Raw genomic sequence first — 20,780 nt, forward strand, 5'->3', positions numbered from 1 at the left:
GGCCGGGGGGCGTGGTTTTGGTTATCGTCGGGGAGGGGCTTGTGAAGTGGCGCCAGATTTAAAAAGCCGGTTGTGCTTCTCACAGGCACCCTGTTGTGGTCTTTACAGTTTGTGTATTGCTGCTCTTGCTGTCCCTGATTGTGTTTTGACCCTTGCTTGCCTGACACTCCTTTGCTCCACAATTTGGTACCGTTGCCTTTGACTTCTGTTTACCATCCCGCTTGCCTGTGACTTCTGACTACCCGCTTAGTGAATCTGACCCCTGGCTCGTCTGACTACCGGTATCGTGTACCTGACTCCTGGCTCGTCTGACTACCCGCTTAGTGTATTGGATCCCTGGCTCGTCTGACTACCTGCATTGTGTTCCTGTTGCGTGCTGCGCCTTGCTGCTTTTGCTCAGTGCCTATCTCCAGCTGGCGGGAGGTTTTCCACTGTTGGCATCATCTAAGTCCTGGACTACTGTTGCCAGAAGCCCCTCTCTCAGCAGCAGTAGCTTGGGCAGAAGAACTTCTGCGGTGAAGACCTCCCTTAGAGACCAGCGTAATAGCGACAGTATATCTTTATATTTCCACAGTAAAAATACACCATATTGTAAGGATTAATAGAGGGGTGTGTGTGAGAGATTTGTGCAGTGTAACTGTGTTGGTCCAATGGGGGATTTTTTTATTACCCCATTTAAAATATTGAAAAATGCCAGTAGATAACTACGGTGCTGATTTTTTGGGGTGCTATATCTTTAAATTTCCACAGTAAAATTACACTATATTGTGTGTGAGATATATGCAGTGTAAATATATTGGTCCAACAGTGGAATTTTGTAAAATATGCAGAAATGTTAGAAAATTTAATTTTTTTAAATTGCTCGCTATGATCGGATATTTACCGTTAATTTATTTAATAAAATGATATAATTTTGTAGGGAGATATATTTGTGTGAGAACTCTGCCTAATCAACTCAGAATTGTATCATTATATGATTATTATCACGTTTGCAGTTCTTATACACCTTTTTCTAATCTAAACAAAAAAGCGTCTGATGGCATGACCACTGATTTGAAACTGTCTGATAGCTTGACTTCAGTGTCTCGAATGATATGTATTACTGCTCCGGGGCGTCAGATGTATAAATGTGTAGTTATATTATATTTCATGATCATGGCTGTATGTTACATTGTCACGATCATTTCTATGACAGATCGTCATTGCCAACAGACTTTGTGTAAATCCAACGTATAAGAAATGAAACTGATTCCAGCAATCGGTCTTTTCTTCAAGACATGCGATTATAAGCCGTTTAGAATTAAAAAATGGATACAATTTTCATTGGCCAGTGCCACAAGAGGCGTGCGCGATGTATGAAGAGTTGGATGCTGATTTGCTGTTGCTGGGAGATGTTAAGGAGGCTGGTAAAGGAGCGGTACTAGTTTTTGTGGTGTAAAATTCTGTCTGCTGCCACTGTCTCAAAAGGAAAAGCCGAAGGTTGTACGACCAGACTAATTAGGATGAATTGTCATCTGCTCGACATGATGATTCGTTGCGTATACCTGCTTCTATTAGGTCGACTAGTGGTTTTTGCCGATACGGCCTACGCATCTTCCCCGTCAAATTGCAGGCTGAAAACAGTGACGGTATCTACGTTGCAGGCACTCAGGGAACGGGAGATGATGTGGAGCGGCGCTATTTCTTCACCACCTCCTAGCCCGGGAGATTCTCGACTTTCCCTTCAGATCCATAACGAGGCGCCGGGGAGTGTGTCAGTGAGTGACGATTTGCAGAACACTGAACCGCCTTTTTTTGCCCTGGGTAAGAAACAATATAGAAGGGTCGTTTACTGTGCTGTGGACGGGAAGAAGGAAAGTGAGGCATTATGTACTGATTTGAGGGTCAGAGATGCACGGTATCGTAGGGGTTTGCTGAGGTTTATTATCAAGAGCCGACACTGACAAGTTCCTCCATCAAGAAGGGCTGACCTGGCCCAGTTTAATGTATGATTCAATTTAAAAAAGAGACGGAAAGAAATTACTACACGTTATGTAGTGCTAGCCAAGCTCTTCCCAACTTGGGTTGGCTTTATAATGTTTTGTGACGTCAAGGAGCCGAAATACAACTCTTTATTTAGTGAATAAATCCCTTCGAGGGTCATTCACTACAGTTTTTATGGAGAGTTGTTGTTCCAAGTCCTTGACATAAGTATGCATTGTAAAGGTCCAATCACTGAATTAATGTGCAGGCACAATTTAGCTGACCCTATATAATGCATAGTTAAATCATTTCATTAATCTCATGAAAGTCTCCTTTGTTGGGCAGGGCCAGCCAAACCCAACTGAAACTTTACCTTTAGTGAATTAGACCCTTTTGTGCAGCATTCTCCTATGATGCAACAGTGGCAATCCTTACTATAGTGGGTCCCAAAATGAGAAAATAGGAAAACTTTAATTTAATTTAGATAACTTTCTTAGGAAGAAAATAGTGGCATTTAAGTGGGACCAGAATGCACAGTACATAAAATAGGGATTTTGCACTTTTTTTAGGCCTGTCTTTGTACAGTAGTATGATCTGATGTACATACTACTAAATAATAATCATAATACACAACAGTACCCCCACATGACTGACAAAATGCGTCTTGCTGCTTTTGGTGTGTGATTCTGTCCTGCACTTAGTTGTGGAAAAGAGTATGATGTAAAATATTATTATTGTACTTTGGCTTCTTTAACGGATTGTGTATTGGATGAGAATGATGTTGGGTGATTATGGTTCCCTAGGCATAACATGGTTCTCATGGCCCTCTCTTCCCTAAAACCTGCATAGCTTTTATGTGGGCAGGGGCGTAACTAGAAACCTCAGGGCCCCGGTGCGAGAATCTGTTAAGGGCCCCCCCAACCCATCTATCCCTTTCTCACTATCTCCCCTCTCCCTCCCTACCCCCTTATCACGATCTCCCCTCTCCCTCCCTACCCCCCTTTTCACGATCTACCCTCTCCCTCCCTACCCTCCCTTCTCACGATCTACCCTCTCCCTCCCTACCCCCCTTCTCAAGATCTACCCTCTCCCTCCCTACCCCCCCTTCTCAAGATCTACCCTCTCCCTCCCAACCCCCCCTTCTCACGATCTACCCTCTCCCTCCCAACCCCCCCTTCTCACGATCTACCCTCTCCCTCCCAACCCCCCCTTCTCACGATCTACCCTCTACCCCCCCCACGATCTACCCTCTCCCTCCCTACCCCCCCTCCCTTTGTAAGTCACTTACCGTCAACTCCTGTGTTGGGAGCGTGAGGCGTTTGTCATATGCCGACGTTCAGCGTGAAGCGCCGGCACCGGAGACAAACGCCTCATGCTCCCAACACTGCACTCTGGACAGCGCGACGGCGGCAGTGGCGGGGAGCAGAGGCATCTTGGATTTCTGTCAGTCAGGGGGCCCAAGAGTTGCCGAGCGGTCGTTTTCAGCAACCGCTCGGCACCCCTTGGGCCCCCCTGACTGGCAGAACTCCAGGGCCCGGTCGCAGTTGCGACCCCGGTAGTTCCGCCACTGTATGTGAGCATTAAGTTCATGTGTGCATCTCTTGTTTGAAATGAGATTGTATTTTCATCTGAGCTGTCATCTCAGCCCATTTCCTTCAGATTTTATTAATAGATATGTAGCTTCATATTTTTACATATTTTTTTTAAAAAAAAATATTGTATGGGCACTTTGAAGACACTTGATGCGTGCAAAAGTTCTTTTTCCTTTCCCCGGTATGATAAAAAGGATATTTTCAGTTTACCAACCATTTCACATATAAATTAATTTATCATACCAAATGTTTTTCTCTCAACTAAGACAATTTAACCCAGGGGCGTACCTAGAATATTTGGCACCTTCTATTTTGCATAGCTTCTATCATTAGGCAAACATTGGCAGGGGTACAACATAACTGTTAATATATACTGAAGCAGACATTGACCGGGGTACAGCATAACACCTATCACTATATACTGAGGCAGACATTGACTGTGGTACAGCAAAACTGCTATCATTATATACTGAGGCAAACATTGACAGTGGTACTGCATAACTGATATCATTATATACTGAGGCAAACATTCACGGTGGTACAGCGTAACTGCTATCATTATATACTGAGGCAAACATTGACCGTGGTACAGCATAACTGTTATCCTTATATACTGAGGCACACATTGACGGTGGTACAGCATAACACCTATCACTATATACTGAGGCAAACATTGACAGTGGTAGAGCATAACGCCTATCACTTTATACTGAGGCAAACATTCACGGTGGTACAGCATAATGGGGGAGAGTGTATGAATGACTATATGTGAATGAGGGAATTAATGTTTGTGATGAATGAATATGCATGCAATAACATGGATGTGTAAGTAGGGGGGCAGGGCACAGGGAGGCTGTAGGTTATGTGCATGTATTGACTGCTTGTGCATGATAGAAGTGTCATTGCTATATTAAATATATATGATTACTAACAGCAATCAAACTCATATCATTCTCAGGCATACCCAGATCCCAGCATGTATTGGCTGCCTGGGCATGATAGTAGTCAGTGTGATTGAATGACACCACGTATATGAAATGTGGGCATAGGCTTGTGGGATAGGATGACACTCCTATCATGCCTGGGCATTATAGAAGTTTAATTGCAGTTATTAATCATTTCTATTTATATATATATGTATACATAATATATTATATAAAACTGCTGTTTGAGTTTATTATTATTATGTTATTTATTTTTTTGTCCAATTTTAGTGTGTTACTTATATTTATTAAAAGGGTGTCATTTTCGGTTTCCGGCAGTGGGTGCGGTTTCAGTGTTATGCACCGGGATATGACATGAAATCCCGACGCACAGCATCAGATGCCGCGCGCATCGCAAGGGAGCAGGATCGGAGGTCTGCATTAACAGTTCTCCGGCTCCCTTGATCGTCTTTAAGCCAGTTAGAGGGAGATCTTTGATCTCCCCAACCGAGCCTGTTCCTCTAGCGGCAGACATTACGGTCCATCTCTGGAGGGGTACCGGCGTGGTGGCACCCCCTGATGAGCGGCACCTGGCGCGGACCGCCCGCCCCCGCTATATAAGCTACCGATTTAACCACTGCATGATGTCAAAGGTTCCTTTTGAATTTCATCTTTGCCCATTTTGGAACTGACCACCTTACTGAAGCATTAGGAAGATTTCTGTTCCATGTATACCATTTTTTCACATAAAACCACACACACATATAGCTCCTATTCATTTTTATTATAACAGTGGAAATAGAAACATCTGCATTTGTACGCATCCTTCACAACACTGGTATAAGGTATGGAGAACTGGCTTGTTTTTGGGAGAACTGGCTTGTTTTTGGGATAACTTATTATTTCTTGTTGGTACAGAGTTTTCACCACCTGCAATATATCTTAGAACTTTTTGTTCAGGCTCTAACACCATGCATTAAATGTATGGCTAAATATGCTGGCTGTGTGGTTAAAATATACTGCTGTGTGCTGGTATATTCTTTGTGGATGCAAAGACTAATAGAGTGATATACTTGTTTGAGCAAATAAAAAATAGCTGTGATATAAACAGCCCTCTACGGCTGTAATGACTGATTACAAACACTACACTGTGTATATTTTCACATGTAGCTGAAGACTGTTGCATATTAATGAGTTACATGGTGAAAGCTTACACTATAAATATTTTTAAGTATTCAGTAGCCCCTCATGTTATATTAGTTCTGTTTTTTTCTTTTTGGTTTTCCTTCTCTCCATCTTCCTGTGGTCAGTTATGTCGCTTGGAACCTCCATTTGTGCAATTTTAGCCTAAAAGACATAGGATCAGGGGCTTAACTAGAAACCACCGGGCCCTGATGCAAAAACTCCCCCTGGGCCCCCAACTTCAACAGCTAGCCAGCGCCTTCTTTGCCCCTTGTCCCCTCCTTCCAGCATAAAACATTTGTAAACATACAAATTACACACGCTCATACTCACTGACACACACTCCATCTCATCCCACTTACACATCCATGCTCACGCCAGTAGCGTACCTAGCGGGGGGGGGCGGTCCGCACCGGGTGCCGCTCATCAGGGGGTGCCAACTTGCCGGCACCCCTCCAGAGACGGACAGGAATGTCCACCGCTGGAGGAGCAGGCTCGCAAGGGAGCGGTATCGGAGGTCTTTAACAGACCACCGGCTCCCTTGAGTGATTTTAAGCCGGTTCAAGGATCTCCCTTGAACCCGGCTTAAAATCACTCAAGGGAGCCGGAGGTCTGTTAAAGACATCAGATACCGCTCCCTTGCGATCCGCGCGGCAACAGCTGTTGTGCGCCGGGGTTTGTTGTCAGATCCCGCCGCACAACACTGAAGCCGCGCCCACCGCTGTCCGTGCCCTCTGATCCCCGTGCCCTCGGAAGAAGACAGAAGAACTGAAGAAGAAGAGGAGCGAAGAGCAGGAAAAGGAGCTGTAAGGAGAAAAGAGGAAAGGTAGGAAAGCATACAGTGAGAGTGGATTGGTGTATGTGTGTGGATTGGTGTATGTGTGTGGATTGGTATGTGTGTGGATTGGTGTATGTGTGTGGATTGGTATGTGTGTGGATTGGTGTATGTGTGTGGATTGGTGTATGTGTGTGGATTGGTATGTGTGTGGATTGGTGTATGTGTAAGGATTGGTGTATGTGTGTGGATTGGTGTATGTGTGTGGATTGGTGTATGTGTGTGTGGATTGGTGTATGTGTGTGGATTGGTGTATGTGTGTGGATTGGTATGTGTGTGTGGATTGGTATGTGTGTGGATTGGTATGTGTGTGTGGATTGGTGTATGTGTGTGGATTGGTATGTGTGTGTGGATTGGTATGTGTGTGTGGATTGGTATGTGTGTGTGGATTGGTATGTGTTGATTGGTATGTGTGTGGATTAGTATGTGTGTGTGGATTAGTATGTGTGTGTGGATTGGTATGCGTGTGGATTGGTAAGTGTGGATTGGTAAGTGTGGATTGGTAAGTGTGGATTGGTAACTGCGGATTGGTAAATGCAGATTGGTAAGTGTGTGAGAGTGATGGGTGTTATGCTGTACCATTTCCAATGTATTTTTCATTACATAATTAAGCTCTAAAGTACATCATAACTCCCATCACTCTATACTGTTCCACACAGTGGCAGAGCTGGGAGACAGAGGCCTTGCACCCCCACCGCAGGACTCCTGAAAGGTAAGTGAACTTCAAAGAGGGAGAGGGTAGATAGTTAGGAGGGGTAGATAGGGAGAAGGGCGTGAGAAGGGGTAGATAGGGCAGAAGGGGTAGATAGGGCAATCATACTCCTATCATGCCAAGTCTGCAAGTGCCTCCTGGAATCTGGGTATATCTGGGCATGATAGGAATGTGATTGCTGTTAACAATTATATATATATATATATATATATATATATATATATATATATATAGTTATTTAATTGTTTTGTCCTATTTTGGTGTGTTACTTACTTTAAATAAAAGTGTGTGTGGGGGGTCATATTCAGTTTCGGCCAGGTAGTTTTAAAGTGTGTGTGTGGGGGGGTGCCACATACAGGATCCGCCCCGGGTGCCAAATACTCTAGGTACGCCCCTGGCTCACGCACACAGAAAAGTACACATTCCATGCTCACACACACACACACACAAGCACACACCCATGCTCACACACAAGTACACATCCATGCTTACATACATAAGCGTGACCCTGGATACGCTCTTGTCTCCCCGTGCCGGTTCAAAATAGTTTAGAAAGGAACCTTCCAACCTGGATCGGTGCAGTACTACTGCCAGGTCATATAATATGTGTAACACAACCTATATTGAATATTTAATAAATATAACATGTATTTAAAAAATACATAGATAAACATCTTCATATAGACATGCTAATAGAAAATACTGAAAAATAATAATGTTGTTATGAAACTTACAAGTGATCTTATAGCAATACTTTTGTATTTTTTTTTACATTTTTATCTAATTAATTGCTATATGATCATTGATTAATGACACTTTAGGTGACTGATCATTGATTAGTCTCACCCATCAAAACCAGTGACCTACTCAGATCATCCCTATCACTAACTCTAACTATGCACTGACTGTAACTTGACACCAACATCTAACTGTACATAACACTATCTACTAACACTACCCCTTATGCTAACCACCTAGCTTAACAGCTAGACATAATCACAAAACTGAAAAACAAAAAGAAAATCTGTGTAAAAAAACTCCAGAGTCTAGCGTTCATCCTGATACATGAAAAAATGTGAAATGGTAAAAGAAAAAAGTTTAATATCTATATTGCATTAGATTTGTGGTTGTGGCTGTCCATCTAGAAAAGTAAGGAGAGTGTCTTTGAACTCTGCAGGCGATGTCCTTTCTGGGTATATGGGAGTTATTTTGAAGTTTAGGGGTAGTTTTACCTCCAAATCATGACTTGGACCTTAGTGGTTAAGCTGTAAACAGTGAAACCCTTTTGCACCGTCATGATTTGGGGTGCCTTGCGACTATGTAATGCTGACATACCACACATATGTGGTCCCTTTCCAGAATCTGCATAAGGACTCAGCCTGGACTGCCTCAAGCTCCTGTTATGGCACAAAAGGTGTCCGGATTATGTAATATCGATACTGTGACAAACCCTGTAGCATGAGGGCCATAAATGTCACAGCACAGTCCTTTAGGGCAATCAGAGTCGGGAACACCAGCTTGTAACAAAACAGAGCTTTATTTTTAAATTCTGCAGATCCTGTAGCCCTCTAGCCTCCTGGAAAAGCCGGCATGCATTTTCCACAGAATAAGGGAACGGAGCATTGGCCAACCTGTAACGGGTTCACCAAGAGAGCTGTAGTAACTTCCTGAGATCGCCCAGTATCCTCCTGTTGTCCCCGGAATAACTTCCAGCACCAGCCAGCATGCACAGCTTGGTACCCTGCTGTGTGTACCCAATAAGTAGACACAACTACCTTTTAATTGAGTACAGCAGGAATGAACAGTTTATTGTTGTAAAACATTGACTCATATATCCACAAAACTGCATTAACATAAATTAACAGATACATGTATTCAACCCAACCTTTAATTCCCCTGGCAGCAACCCTAATGATGGGATTAATTAAACAATGGACAGGGCCGGCCCTACAATGGAGCCCAGTGGGGCAATTGCCCCAGGCGGCACTTTTGAAAGGGCGGCACTTTGCCGCGAAGGAGAGAGAGAGGGGCGCAGAGTGGTTTTCGCCTACCCGCCCGGCGCCCCTCTCTCTCCTCTGCGAGCCCTCTAGCTCGGTGCCGGCTTGTAATGCCGAGCGCCGGAAGTGACGTCAATTTCCGGCGCTCAGCATTACAAGCCAGCACCGTGGCAAAGCAGGGAGACTCGCCGCAGGACTGTTTAAAGGTAAGTACAAAGGGGGTGTCGGCAGGGGGGGCGGCATTTTAAACTTCGCCCCAGGCGGCATTAAGTCTTGGGCCGGCCCTGACAATGGAGTTCCTGCCTGTGCTATCTTTGTTTGACAGCCAGGCTGGAGCCATCTCTGAGTACCTTGGGGCCATGTATGACAGGTCATTCTGTCACATATTTCCCCTTTTAAAAAGAAGAATAAACTGGGGCCAGACGCCAACCAGGTCTGCAACCAGTTCAGTCGGGGAGCACAGCTCCGTTGCTCCTAGAGTTGTGAATGCAGGAGGCTGGCAAGAGGCACCTGTCCCACTAACTAGTACTGGGGTGTACTTAGAGACTGGGGAGTTCGGGTCCCAGACGAGGACAACAGTCCCACTCCTTTTTCTGGGGGAGACTGACGTCTGATAAGACCCCACACGGTTTGACTCAGAAGTCAATCTATATTTCTGGACCACCAAATTGGTACTTGTGACGGGACCGACCTGTACCCTGACTGGGTACTCCTGCCAAACGTTGCTTCCTCCTGCCGGGACACCAACAATTAACCCCTTCCACGCCAGGCAGAACCAGCATTGTAGATAGAAGGGGGGACGTCGCTGCCCCGGGGCTGTGTTGGCACTGTGGCTATCCGAAGCTTAGCTACACAGCGTGGCTATTGTCCTGAAAAGGACAATAAAAGATCATAGCAGCCCACCCCAAGCATCAGGCAACACTCATGTTGAGGTGAAAACAGGACTCCTGAAAAGGGGCAAGACAAATATCACATGATCTAATTACCATGTCAGGAAGGAAGTAATTAAGTCAAATCCTGCAACACAATATCCGGGGGAAGGACAGAATGACATGAGACATAAATAATTACATTACAATGACATGGAATGATGATAGACATATAACTGGCTTGAGACAGACAATGGCCAGGACACAGAGATAACAGGAGCTCACAGGATTAACAGCTACCTGTTGTGTAATTGATGATTAGGTATGCAGCAGTGACACCTAGTCATACCTACAAGACAAGGGCTAACTCACACAATAACAGGGGAAACACTTCACACCTATACAATCAACAATGCAAAGACAATCAGCCTTCTTCCTACAACAGGATGTCCAGCTGACATTACAATTTTGAGACTCTGAGTAGTAAAACACGGGGAAAATCAGTAGATGCCAGCAGTTGAGCTGGGCGATCTGGCTGGGAGATGCAGGGGGGGTCTCTGTCAGTTTCTGGGCCATATTGCGGGGGACAGGGCAAAGTGTCTGGGGTGAGGGAAGGGAGCGGGCAGAGGCTGTTTGTGCTTCTGGTGAGCGCACAATACTCACAGGATCCACCTCCTCTGGGGCACACTGCTGAGCACGGTCAAAGAGTTCTCGGTAGGCCTGCTCCAGGATCCATTCTTGGTTAACCAAATAATCGAAATCAGCCCACAAGTCGGGCAGGTAACAGGGCACATGTGCAAAAATCCCTTCCCTGAACTCCCGGATCTCCTTGCACCGATATTTTGATGGGTTCCCGAATTCTCGGTCCTCCTGTAGGCTTTCAATTATCAATCCTGGGCCGCCAAAGTCATCCTCCCCTGGCAGGTAGTCATCTTTCAGCTCTGGACACCACTGTGCGGCCTGCCAATACAGGGCCCTTTATCCACAATCCACAGTCATTTCAAGTGAAAGCAACTTCTTCAATTCAGCCACCAATTCCTTTTGGGGCTGCTCTCCCAGGTACGGCATTCACCAATCTAGTTGTACCACGTACCATTCCTTGGAGAATGGGAGGACTATTCCCCGGACACCCTGGTCCACTCTGAGAGTGTCCATCCAGGCATTCAGGTAGCCCATGACTCTGCTGTGCACCAACATGTCCTATAGTGCTGGAACCATCCTTAGCTTGCTGCTGGTATACGCGCTGGTAATCCACTGGGACGTTTGCAAGGAGGATCCCGCCGCTGCCGCCAATGTTCACCAAGAGAGCTGTAGTAACTCCCAGAGATCACCCTGTATCCTCGTAAGTGCACCCATTCCCGCCCTGGTAGAGGCCCCTCTTCCTACCTCTACGTGTTTCCCTGGTTCCCAAGCCCAAGATTAGGGAGCAAAAATCCCCAGCTGTCCCTGTTACCCCGGTGAGGGGGATAACTATGTGCCCCTGGCTAAGCTGGGATCGTCCCGAAATTCACGGAGGACTGCTGACTATATTTCTCTCTGGATGCCTCTGACAAAGGGGACCATGAACTAAGTCCTGCACCTTTCAACTTTGTCCACTCGAACAGCCTGCAGCAGACCCGTGTGGATCTGCCTGGTCTGCCGGACCGTTGGCTAGCTGGCTCATATGTTCAAATGAAGTTTAGCCGGGTCAATGTAACACTTTTGTGTCCAGTTCGTGATACCATGACCCGGTAATATTTTATATTGTGTTTTATTGTGTAACCGGCCCAGAGACTGAATGTGGCTGCAGCTCTTAATCAGCCAGCACATCCCTGTTTGCCCAGACGGCACCCGCACTACAGGGGGGATAACACAGGTGGGGGAAACCCATTGTATTCCTTAATCCCCTCACTTGATACATCCCCTGTATACTGATGGGATTTGTGATGGGATGTGGTTGATGGCAGGCCCGGACTGGGACAAAAAATAGGCCCGGGCATTTAAGCCTGAGCAGCCCATATTTTATTTATTTATTTATTGTTAAAGCCCACCCTTCATGTACCATCTTTGCATTTAATCATTCACACAAATCATTAACACATTCATTAATGCAGTCTCACAAATCATTCAAGCAATTCATCCACACATGAATTCATTAATTGTCATACACATTCACACAATTCATCCACACATTTATTCATTCATTCTCATACGCATTCACACTACCCCCTCTCATCATCTTATCTGCCCCTTCTCACTATGTTCCCCCTTTTCACTATGTAACCCCCTTCCCCACTTATCAATATGTACCGCCTCTATCTATCCCCTCTCCCCCTTTCTCACTACCTAACCCCCCTCTGCCCCTTCTCACTGCAGCCCCCTCCCTCACCCTACTTACCTTGTTGACAGAGCAAGGAGCAACTGCGACCGCGCCTGTGGCAGGGCAGGATTGACTTAGGGGCTGATGGAGCTGCAGCTCCAGACTAGTACCTTAAAATATGGCCGCATTAAGGCAGAGCCCCTTAAGCCCGCCGCAACTGCAACTGGGTCCGCCACTCTAAGGCAGAGCCGGCCTTAGGTGTTCTGGCGCCCTGTGCGGACTACTCCTCTGGTGCCCCCCCATCCCAAAAAAGAAAGGAATAAAAACTTGTAACAAAACTCCCCTTTCTCACTATCTATCCCCCTGTATCACTATCTACCACCTCTGCCTCTTCTCACTGTTATCATTATATACAGAGGCAGACATTGACGGTGGTACAGCATAATACTTATCACTATATACTGAGGCAGAAATTGACGGTGGTACAGCATAACACCTACCACTTTATACTGAGGCAGACAATGACAGTGGTACAGCATAACACCTATCACTATATACTGAGGCACACATTGACAGTGGTACAGCGTAATCCCTATCACTATACATTGAGCCAGACATTGACAATAGTGCAGCATAACACCAATCACTATATACTATGCCAAACATTGATGTGGTGTAGGCCTACCACTTCATTGTCTGGCTTAGTAGTAGGGATGCACCGAAACGAATTCTGGACTGAAACCGAAAATGCAGCATTTACCTGTCCGAAACCGAATATGACCTCCCCACACCATAAAAAAATCTAACACTTTTATTTAAAGTAAGTAACACACCAAAATAGGACAAAACAATAAAAAAACAATATTGTATGTATATATATATGATTGTTAACAGCAATCACATTCCTATCATGCCCAGGCATACCCAGATTCCAGGATGTACTCGCAGACTTGGCATGATAGGAGTATGATTGCCCTATCTACCCCTTCTCACTCCCTTCTGCCCCATCTACCCCTTCTCACTCCCTTCTCCCCTATCTACCCCTTCTCACTCCCTTCTGCCCCATCTACCCCTTCTCACTCCCTTCTCCCCTATCTACCCCCTCCTAACTATCTACCCTCTCCCTCTTTGAAGTTCACTTACCTTTCAGGAGTCCTGCGGTGGGGGTGCAAGGCCTCTGCCTCCCAGCTCTGCCACTGTATGGAACAGTATAGAGTGATGGGAGTTATGATGTACTTTTAGAGCATAATTAGATCATGAAAAAGACATTGGAAATGGTACAGCATAACACCCATCACTCTCACACACTTACCAATCCACACATATATACCAATCCACACATATATACCAATCCACACGTATACCAATCCACACATATATACCAATCCACACGTATACCAATCCACACGTATACCAATCCACACGTATGCCAATCCACACGTATACCAATCCACACGTATATACCAATCCACACATATATACCAATCCCCACATATATACCAATCCACACATACACCAATCCACACATATATACCAATCCACACATATATACCAATCCACACATACACCAATCCACACATATATACTAATCCACTCTCACTGAATATTTTCCTACCTTTCCTCTTTTCTCCTTACAGCTCCTTTTTCCTCCTCTTCGCTTCTCTTCTTCAGTTCTTCTGTCTTCTCTGTCTTCTTCCGGTTCAGAGGGCAACAGCTGCTGTGCGCCGGGGTTTGTTGTCAGATCCCGGCGCACAGCAGCTGTTGCCGTGCAGATCACAAGGGAGCGGTATCGGAGGTCTTTAACAGACCTCCGGTTCCCTTGAGTGATTTTAAGCCGGGTTCAACCTGCTCCTCCAGCGGCGGACATTACTGATGAGACGGTTTTAGTGGTGTAATAAGACTTTCCACCAACCCCTCACTGCACCTGCACTTTACATCTACCTGGAAACGTTACATCCCATCTGGACAAACATCAGAAAAACCAGTCCATGGACCTAGGAAAGTCAGAGTGTGGAGTTGTGGATGTATATCGAACAGCAACCACACCTGGACACACAGCGGATTTACATACATGTTCAGTATGTCCATCTAATTGTAAGTGCATCTCACCTCCTTTATTCTCTTGTTACTGTCCCATGGTGTTCGTTTTCTGTTTGTGTTTTTTTACACACAGACCCCAAGAATTCTGTTGAAGGATCAGAACATCATATACACATTGTGAGTGTAATGGGAGCTTTCTTGATCAGACATAAGGTGTTACATTGACCTCTTCACCATCAAGTTTTTTTGTGTTTTCTTTTATATTTGTTTATATGAGCGCCCCTAAGTGGAATCCGTTTGCAAACTTTACTACTCGTGAACAGGTTTTAAATTTTAAACTGGAAGTAGCGCAAGCCCAGTTATGACTAGGTTTGTCAACAATATTTATCAATAAAGATGTATTGTCCACAAATTAGAGGTTTGACTAGTAGCGTAAATGAGCAACTTTATCTACTAAACCCTACTCACGAACAGAAGTATATTTTTGTTTTGTGTTGACCACCAACTAGAGGTTTTGCCTTAAAATAAATTGGAAAAAAATGTCTGATGCAGTCCCTGTAAGTGGTATATATAAATGATATACAGCACGCAACAGAACTACACTACAGCTTGTCCAATCCACCCTGCACCAGTAAATTTTCTTCACTAAAATAAACTATCATTAGTTTATTAATTACTTGGGGTATTGTATATGATCAATGAGCATCAATCTCAGCCTCTGCTAAGATGTCACTGTCTCACACTCCAACTTTCATCAGTCTGTAACTGCAGCTATTAAGATGCCGTTAGCACATTTATATATCTAATGCTTGTCCCTTCCTCTTGTAAATGCTGATTGGCCAATAGTGAAAAAGTAAGGAAAAACGCCCACAGGATTGTTGGACCCATCAATCACAGTCATAACCATCAATGAGGCCACCTCTCTTGTTTTTTTGGTGACTCCTACTTTTCAGTCACCAGGATATGTAAACTTTCATACACATTCCCTTCCCACTTTACCTCATTAAGGACTGCCAAAATGGATTATAATGGTGCCAAAACAGCTTTTAATTGCACTGGCTAGATGTGGCAACAAATGGATGAATCCTGATGAAATTGGGCAGTAGGACTGCTTGGGTGAGGAAAAATTACAGGGACATTCCAGCTACCATATGGGTTTTAAATGGTGACAAAGTGGTCCTTTAAAATTTACATGTGGTCCTAAAGGGCTGTTTAGACACTAGCAAGGGTGATATGTAGAAATCAGTGGCGTTAAGCTCTTGAAGGTCGGGGTTTTTTCTGGATGCATGTTGCATTCTTCTCTAAATACATGTGTTTCTATTGGTCGTTTAAAGTTAAACTAACTAGAAGAGACACTACCTGAACAGGCAAGAGAATTCCAGGAAAATCAGTGATGAGTTGGAGAGCTGAGTGAGGAAAGGTGAATGAACATGTCCTCAGTGTAAAGGTGGTATTATAATCCAAATGAGATGATGTCTGAGAGTGGATGTACAGAGAAGAGTAGAAGCCCTAGAACTTAGCCCTGAGGCACACCATTCCATGAAAGGAGATATTCAAATTTTGATTACAGAGGTAGAATTACCAATCGGTTAACATGACTTTTCAAAACAGTGAGCATTATATAAAACAATGAACAATGATATTCTTTGTTTAGGCCTGATTGTCTAAGTGTAAAGCCTAGCAGTAAAACATCAGTGGCTTGTTTGAAATGTGCCCCAAATAATCTGCCCCTCCAAGAGCAGTACTCACCAGCCTGACCTCTGCCTCTCTCGAAAAATATCACTGCCGCTAGAGAGAATTGCCAACTGCACCTTCTCTCTAGAGTCTTCTCAGCCGCTGGGGAGACGACAGGGTGGTGGGGGCCCCTTCAATCCAGGGTTGGGGACAGTGATTGCTGTTAGCAATAACACTCCTATCATGCCAAGTCAGCCAGTACATGCTGAAACCTGGCTAGCTGCCCCCTTGTGTATTGATGCTGCCAGCAGTATGGGGTCTGCACATCACTCCCACAGGTTGCCCTGGCTGCAGATATCACGCGGGCCACACCTCGAGGTCCTGTGGGCCGCATTTGGCCCACAGGCCGCATGTTGGACGCCCCTGCCCGATTGCATACCACAAGATTTGCAAGTAACCAAACAAATGACATAAGTGGTCTGGCAACTGATGTAATGTTTGTTAGTAAAAGACTTAAAAATATTAGATTTAGTAACAAATCCGTTAGCAGCGGGGGTTGTCTGCGTCCATCGCTCAGACCTTCCCCGGCTGTCAGAGAGGAGAGTTCCCCGCAGTGCTGCAGGGGAATTCTCTCTTATAGCCGGAGGGTGTATGCACGATGGACACAGACAACTGCTGCAGCCGGAAGGAGGTGCCGTTAGCAGCGGAAGTTGCCTACGCGAATCATGTAGATGTCTACCCGCTGCCCTGAATACACACCAAGGAGTCAGAAGCACTGGTAAGTGGGAGGTAATGTTAAATGGGGGGGGGGCATAATGCATTTCTGTACGTAGAGTGCTCTATGATATGCCTTTTAACCCCCTTAATGCCAGAGTGGCATATAGGGGTATAAGGCATTTCTGGAGGCAGAGTGGCGCATAGGGGGTCAAAAGGCATATCATGGGGCACAATGGCATATAGAGGGTTAAAAGGCATATCATGGGGCACAGTGGCATTTAGAGGGTTAAAAGGCATATCATGGGGCACAGTGGCATATAGGGGGTATAAGGCATTTCTGGGGCAGAGTGGCAAGCCTGGAGGCAGATGTGCATAAATGGGGTCAGGTTGGAAAATAAAAGGTTTACATGAATTAACATTTACTAGTTTTTTCCTATAGGGTCGTCTTATATTCAGGCTTTTCCTTTTGTTCCTAAATAAATATTCAGATTTTGGGGGGGTCATCTTATAATCAGGGTCATCTTATAATCGAGCAAATCGAGCTGAAAGTTACGGGAGGTGGGGGTTAATTTAGGGGCAGTTATGGTTAATGGGGTCTTTAGGGTTAATTTAGGGGCAGTTATAGTTGATGGGGTCTTTAGGGTTAATTTAGGGGCAGTTATGGTTAATGGGGTCATGTTACAACTGCAGTTCATGGTTCACAGACTGAACTGTTACAAACAAATTGTTAAGTCTACTGAACCGATTCACCTGGATCATTGAAAAGAATCGGTTCAAAACAACGTTTCGTTCACGAACCGGACATCACTAGCTCGCACAGCAACACAGAGTGAAGCAGCAGGGCCCCTGCAGAAGTCTATGAGTGAGAGATCTGCAGTTCAGGTAAAGGGGTGGGGGAGGGTATATGAATGAGTTAATGAATGTTTGTGAACAGCAATAACACTCCTGTGCAACCAGTACATGCTAGAACCTGGACATGATAGGAGTGTTAGGTGTAAGTAGTCGTAGAGGTAGAGATCTAGCCTTCTTCTGTCCGCTAACAAGTTTTGATACCCTTTTTCAAAATTACTCTGTGTGAAGGGTTTACCTTTTACGGCAGAGTCATAACTTGTAGACTTTACTATTCCCTCATGTCAGTTACCCATAGAGCTCCCCTATCAGTCCACGTAGGTTAAAACATGTTTCTATCAGTTGTGTTTCACTTATACCAAAATTTTAATTTAGCTAAAAGAAGACAGCGCTGAGACAATATACAAAAATAAAAATATATATTTTAACACAAAAAGACACACACACAAAAAAACCATTATATATATATATATATATATATATATATATATATATACACAGGGTAAAACAATGAATGATACGGCTTGTACAGAAATGTAGATGTCAAGCAATCATACCACAAAAATATGTCCAAAAAATAAATAAACATACAAAAAACAAAGTTTTAAAAGTAGAATAAAAAGTAAAACTCACTGTTGGGTTTAATTTATTTATTTTTATTTAATAATGTATTATAACTCTTTTTCTTATTTTTGTTAGAATCTTTGTTTGTTAGGGCGCTCATGTAAGATAAAAGGGAAATAAACAATAGCGTAGAGAATGTTCACAAAAAATATGTTGATAATGTGATGTAAGTTGCACTCACAATAGTGCTGAAAGTTTTCATGTGCTTCTCAATTTCTTTAATACATAGCTGAAGAACAAAAGACACAACTAATAGTGTGATACTGTTGATAAACCTTATAAAATAGATAGTAAATGATTGCACTCACAGGATCCAATGCACATCACATTTTGTGCATAATACGCTTGGGGGGGGTTTGAAGAGTCCCACGTTCCCCAGGGTATATTCTCTCAACGCTGTATTTTGTCCAGAGGGTGATCTTCCAAGGATTGTGATGCAGCAGAGGATCTCCTTCCAGCAGAAAATGGAGAATATGCCCCCAAATAAGAATACTATAACAGAAAGTATCTTTAGATTTACATTTATTATGGGACTAACCCTTTATGATAATAATAAAATTAGTATTAATACATAAAAAAAAACTATATAAAATATTGGAAAGTCTCTCCTTGACGCGTTTCGCCTCTAGTGGCTTCCTCAGGAGGGAAAAAGTCCTTGACCGTTTCTTCCACTTCTTTTTATGTGCGTGTTAATCTTCCTTCCTTCTTGTGGGTGATCCCGTGTGAGTTGGATAACGTTGTGACGTAATTCCGTATGCGTTAGGTGGCGTCCTGACGTTTGGAGACGTGCATTATGAGACACAACGTACGTTGTATACTGGCGTTTCTTTGTTTACTTGTGTCCCGTTGGAGACGCTGTTTCTCTTTACAGGTAATGCCTCTTTTCCCTGTCATCCCAGGTGACACTCAGGATAGACTCCTCCTCCGTACCTGAGATAGGGCAGCACTCTAAAACTTTAAAAGCCCCTCCCCTCCTTCTAACACCAGTGTCCTACATCAGGTAGGGAGGACTCGTCTTCCATTTATTATTTTCCCCGGCTCTAGGTTGAGCCGGTTTTTTTTCACTGGGCTAAGCCCCCTTCCTGGGGGATACCCTTGCACCTTAAGCTGGCTGGCTGGTGCCGCCCAGCGCTTACTGTCCTTACTTTGCCCTGTCCCTTACCTCCGCTGCCACGGCGCCGTTGTTCCGGCGGTATCCGTGGCTGCGGCTCTGTCGTTCGCCTGGCTTTGTCGGCTGTGCTCGCGGTGTAGACGTCAGCGTAGATGGCGGTGGCACCTCCTATGGCCACAGAGGCTTTCCGGCTACGGGAATTCAGCGGCTAGACCGACTTCCGGTTCGGGCTTTCGCACTTCCTGTAGTGCGTTCCAAGCCTCGTTCTCACTCAGGATTTTACATCTTGGCGCCAACGGTTGCGGATTACAGCCTGATTTCAGATCATTTTCTCATTGTATATATAAGGTAGGCGAGTTGGTACTTATGGGTGTTCCTGCTGTTTGCTGTTTTATTTGCTGGGTGCTGTTGCATCTTTAGTTATGTCAGCCCCTGATAACTCTGAGCCGCCCTTTGTTGAGGACAGGCCTAAGAAAGCTGTTACGAAGTCCAAGCATGCCCAATGCTTCGGGTGTCACAAGGCTTTGCAGGATTCGAGGAAGAGCTCTGCTCCGCTTGCCTGAGCTCTGTAGCGGATTCTGAGCCGTCTGGTGGTAGGGAGCTTTTGACCTGGCTTACAGAAGAGATGCAGACTACCTTCTCTGCCTTCCGTCAGGCTGTTCCTGCCTATCATTACCTTCCAGCCGTGCAAGACCCTGCTCCCCTTGGGCGTCGGCCTTTGTTATAATCCAAAATAAAGAAGCAGAGGCTCAGCACTCAAATGATAAGGTGAGTTTATTTCACACAGGCAACGTTTCGACGCACAGGTCTTTCTCAAGCCTTAGAAAAATTAGTGCACACATTCAAATATTTATGCAACAGCAAGTGATTAAGGGGTCGGACACACCCGATCCTACATAACAATTTAAAGTGACAGTGCAAACTGACCAGTCTATATATAAAGTGACAGTGCAAAGATAGCCAGTCAATGTGTATATATAAATAAATAACATTATATAAAAAATATGAATAAATATGAAGGTGAAGTGATAAATATACTACATATATATATATATATATATAAAAAAGTGTACACAAGTTTAAAATCAACACTGTACTACAAATACAGACACTATATGATCTAAAGATATTACTGTAACAAAACTGTGGTATGATAATATACAATATTAAAGATCGGTCTGTCAACGCAGTGGCACAAATATTATATAATCTCAAAATTTACAAAGAGGCATTAAATAAACCTACAGGGCCAGCTACGTCCCGGAATAACCATCAGCCGAGCTAAAATAAGGAGAGTCTAAAAGAGATAAAGGATAATGGTTAAGTTAATAAATAGGAATATCTTTATATAAAAGTATATATTTCCAAAATCATTTGATTCCCAATCATCCTAA

At 44.3% G+C, this 20,780-nt stretch overlaps 1 protein-coding gene across 1 annotated transcript in view; it reads left to right on the forward strand.

Moving 5' to 3' along the window:
• Positions 1–1,418: 1,418 nt before the first annotated feature.
• ASTN2 (astrotactin 2) overlaps positions 1,419–20,780 on the forward strand; it is a 715,352-nt gene continuing 695,990 nt past the window's right edge. The window contains exon 1 of the mRNA XM_053473898.1: positions 1,419–1,803. Coding sequence (XP_053329873.1) covers positions 1,503–1,803 — 301 coding nt within the window. The 5' untranslated portion in view covers positions 1,419–1,502. The remainder of the gene's footprint in view (positions 1,804–20,780) is intronic.

Source organism: Spea bombifrons, chromosome 8 (genome assembly GCF_027358695.1).
Source record: "Spea bombifrons isolate aSpeBom1 chromosome 8, aSpeBom1.2.pri, whole genome shotgun sequence".
In the NCBI taxonomy this organism is placed as follows: Eukaryota; Metazoa; Chordata; class Amphibia; order Anura; family Pelobatidae; genus Spea; species Spea bombifrons.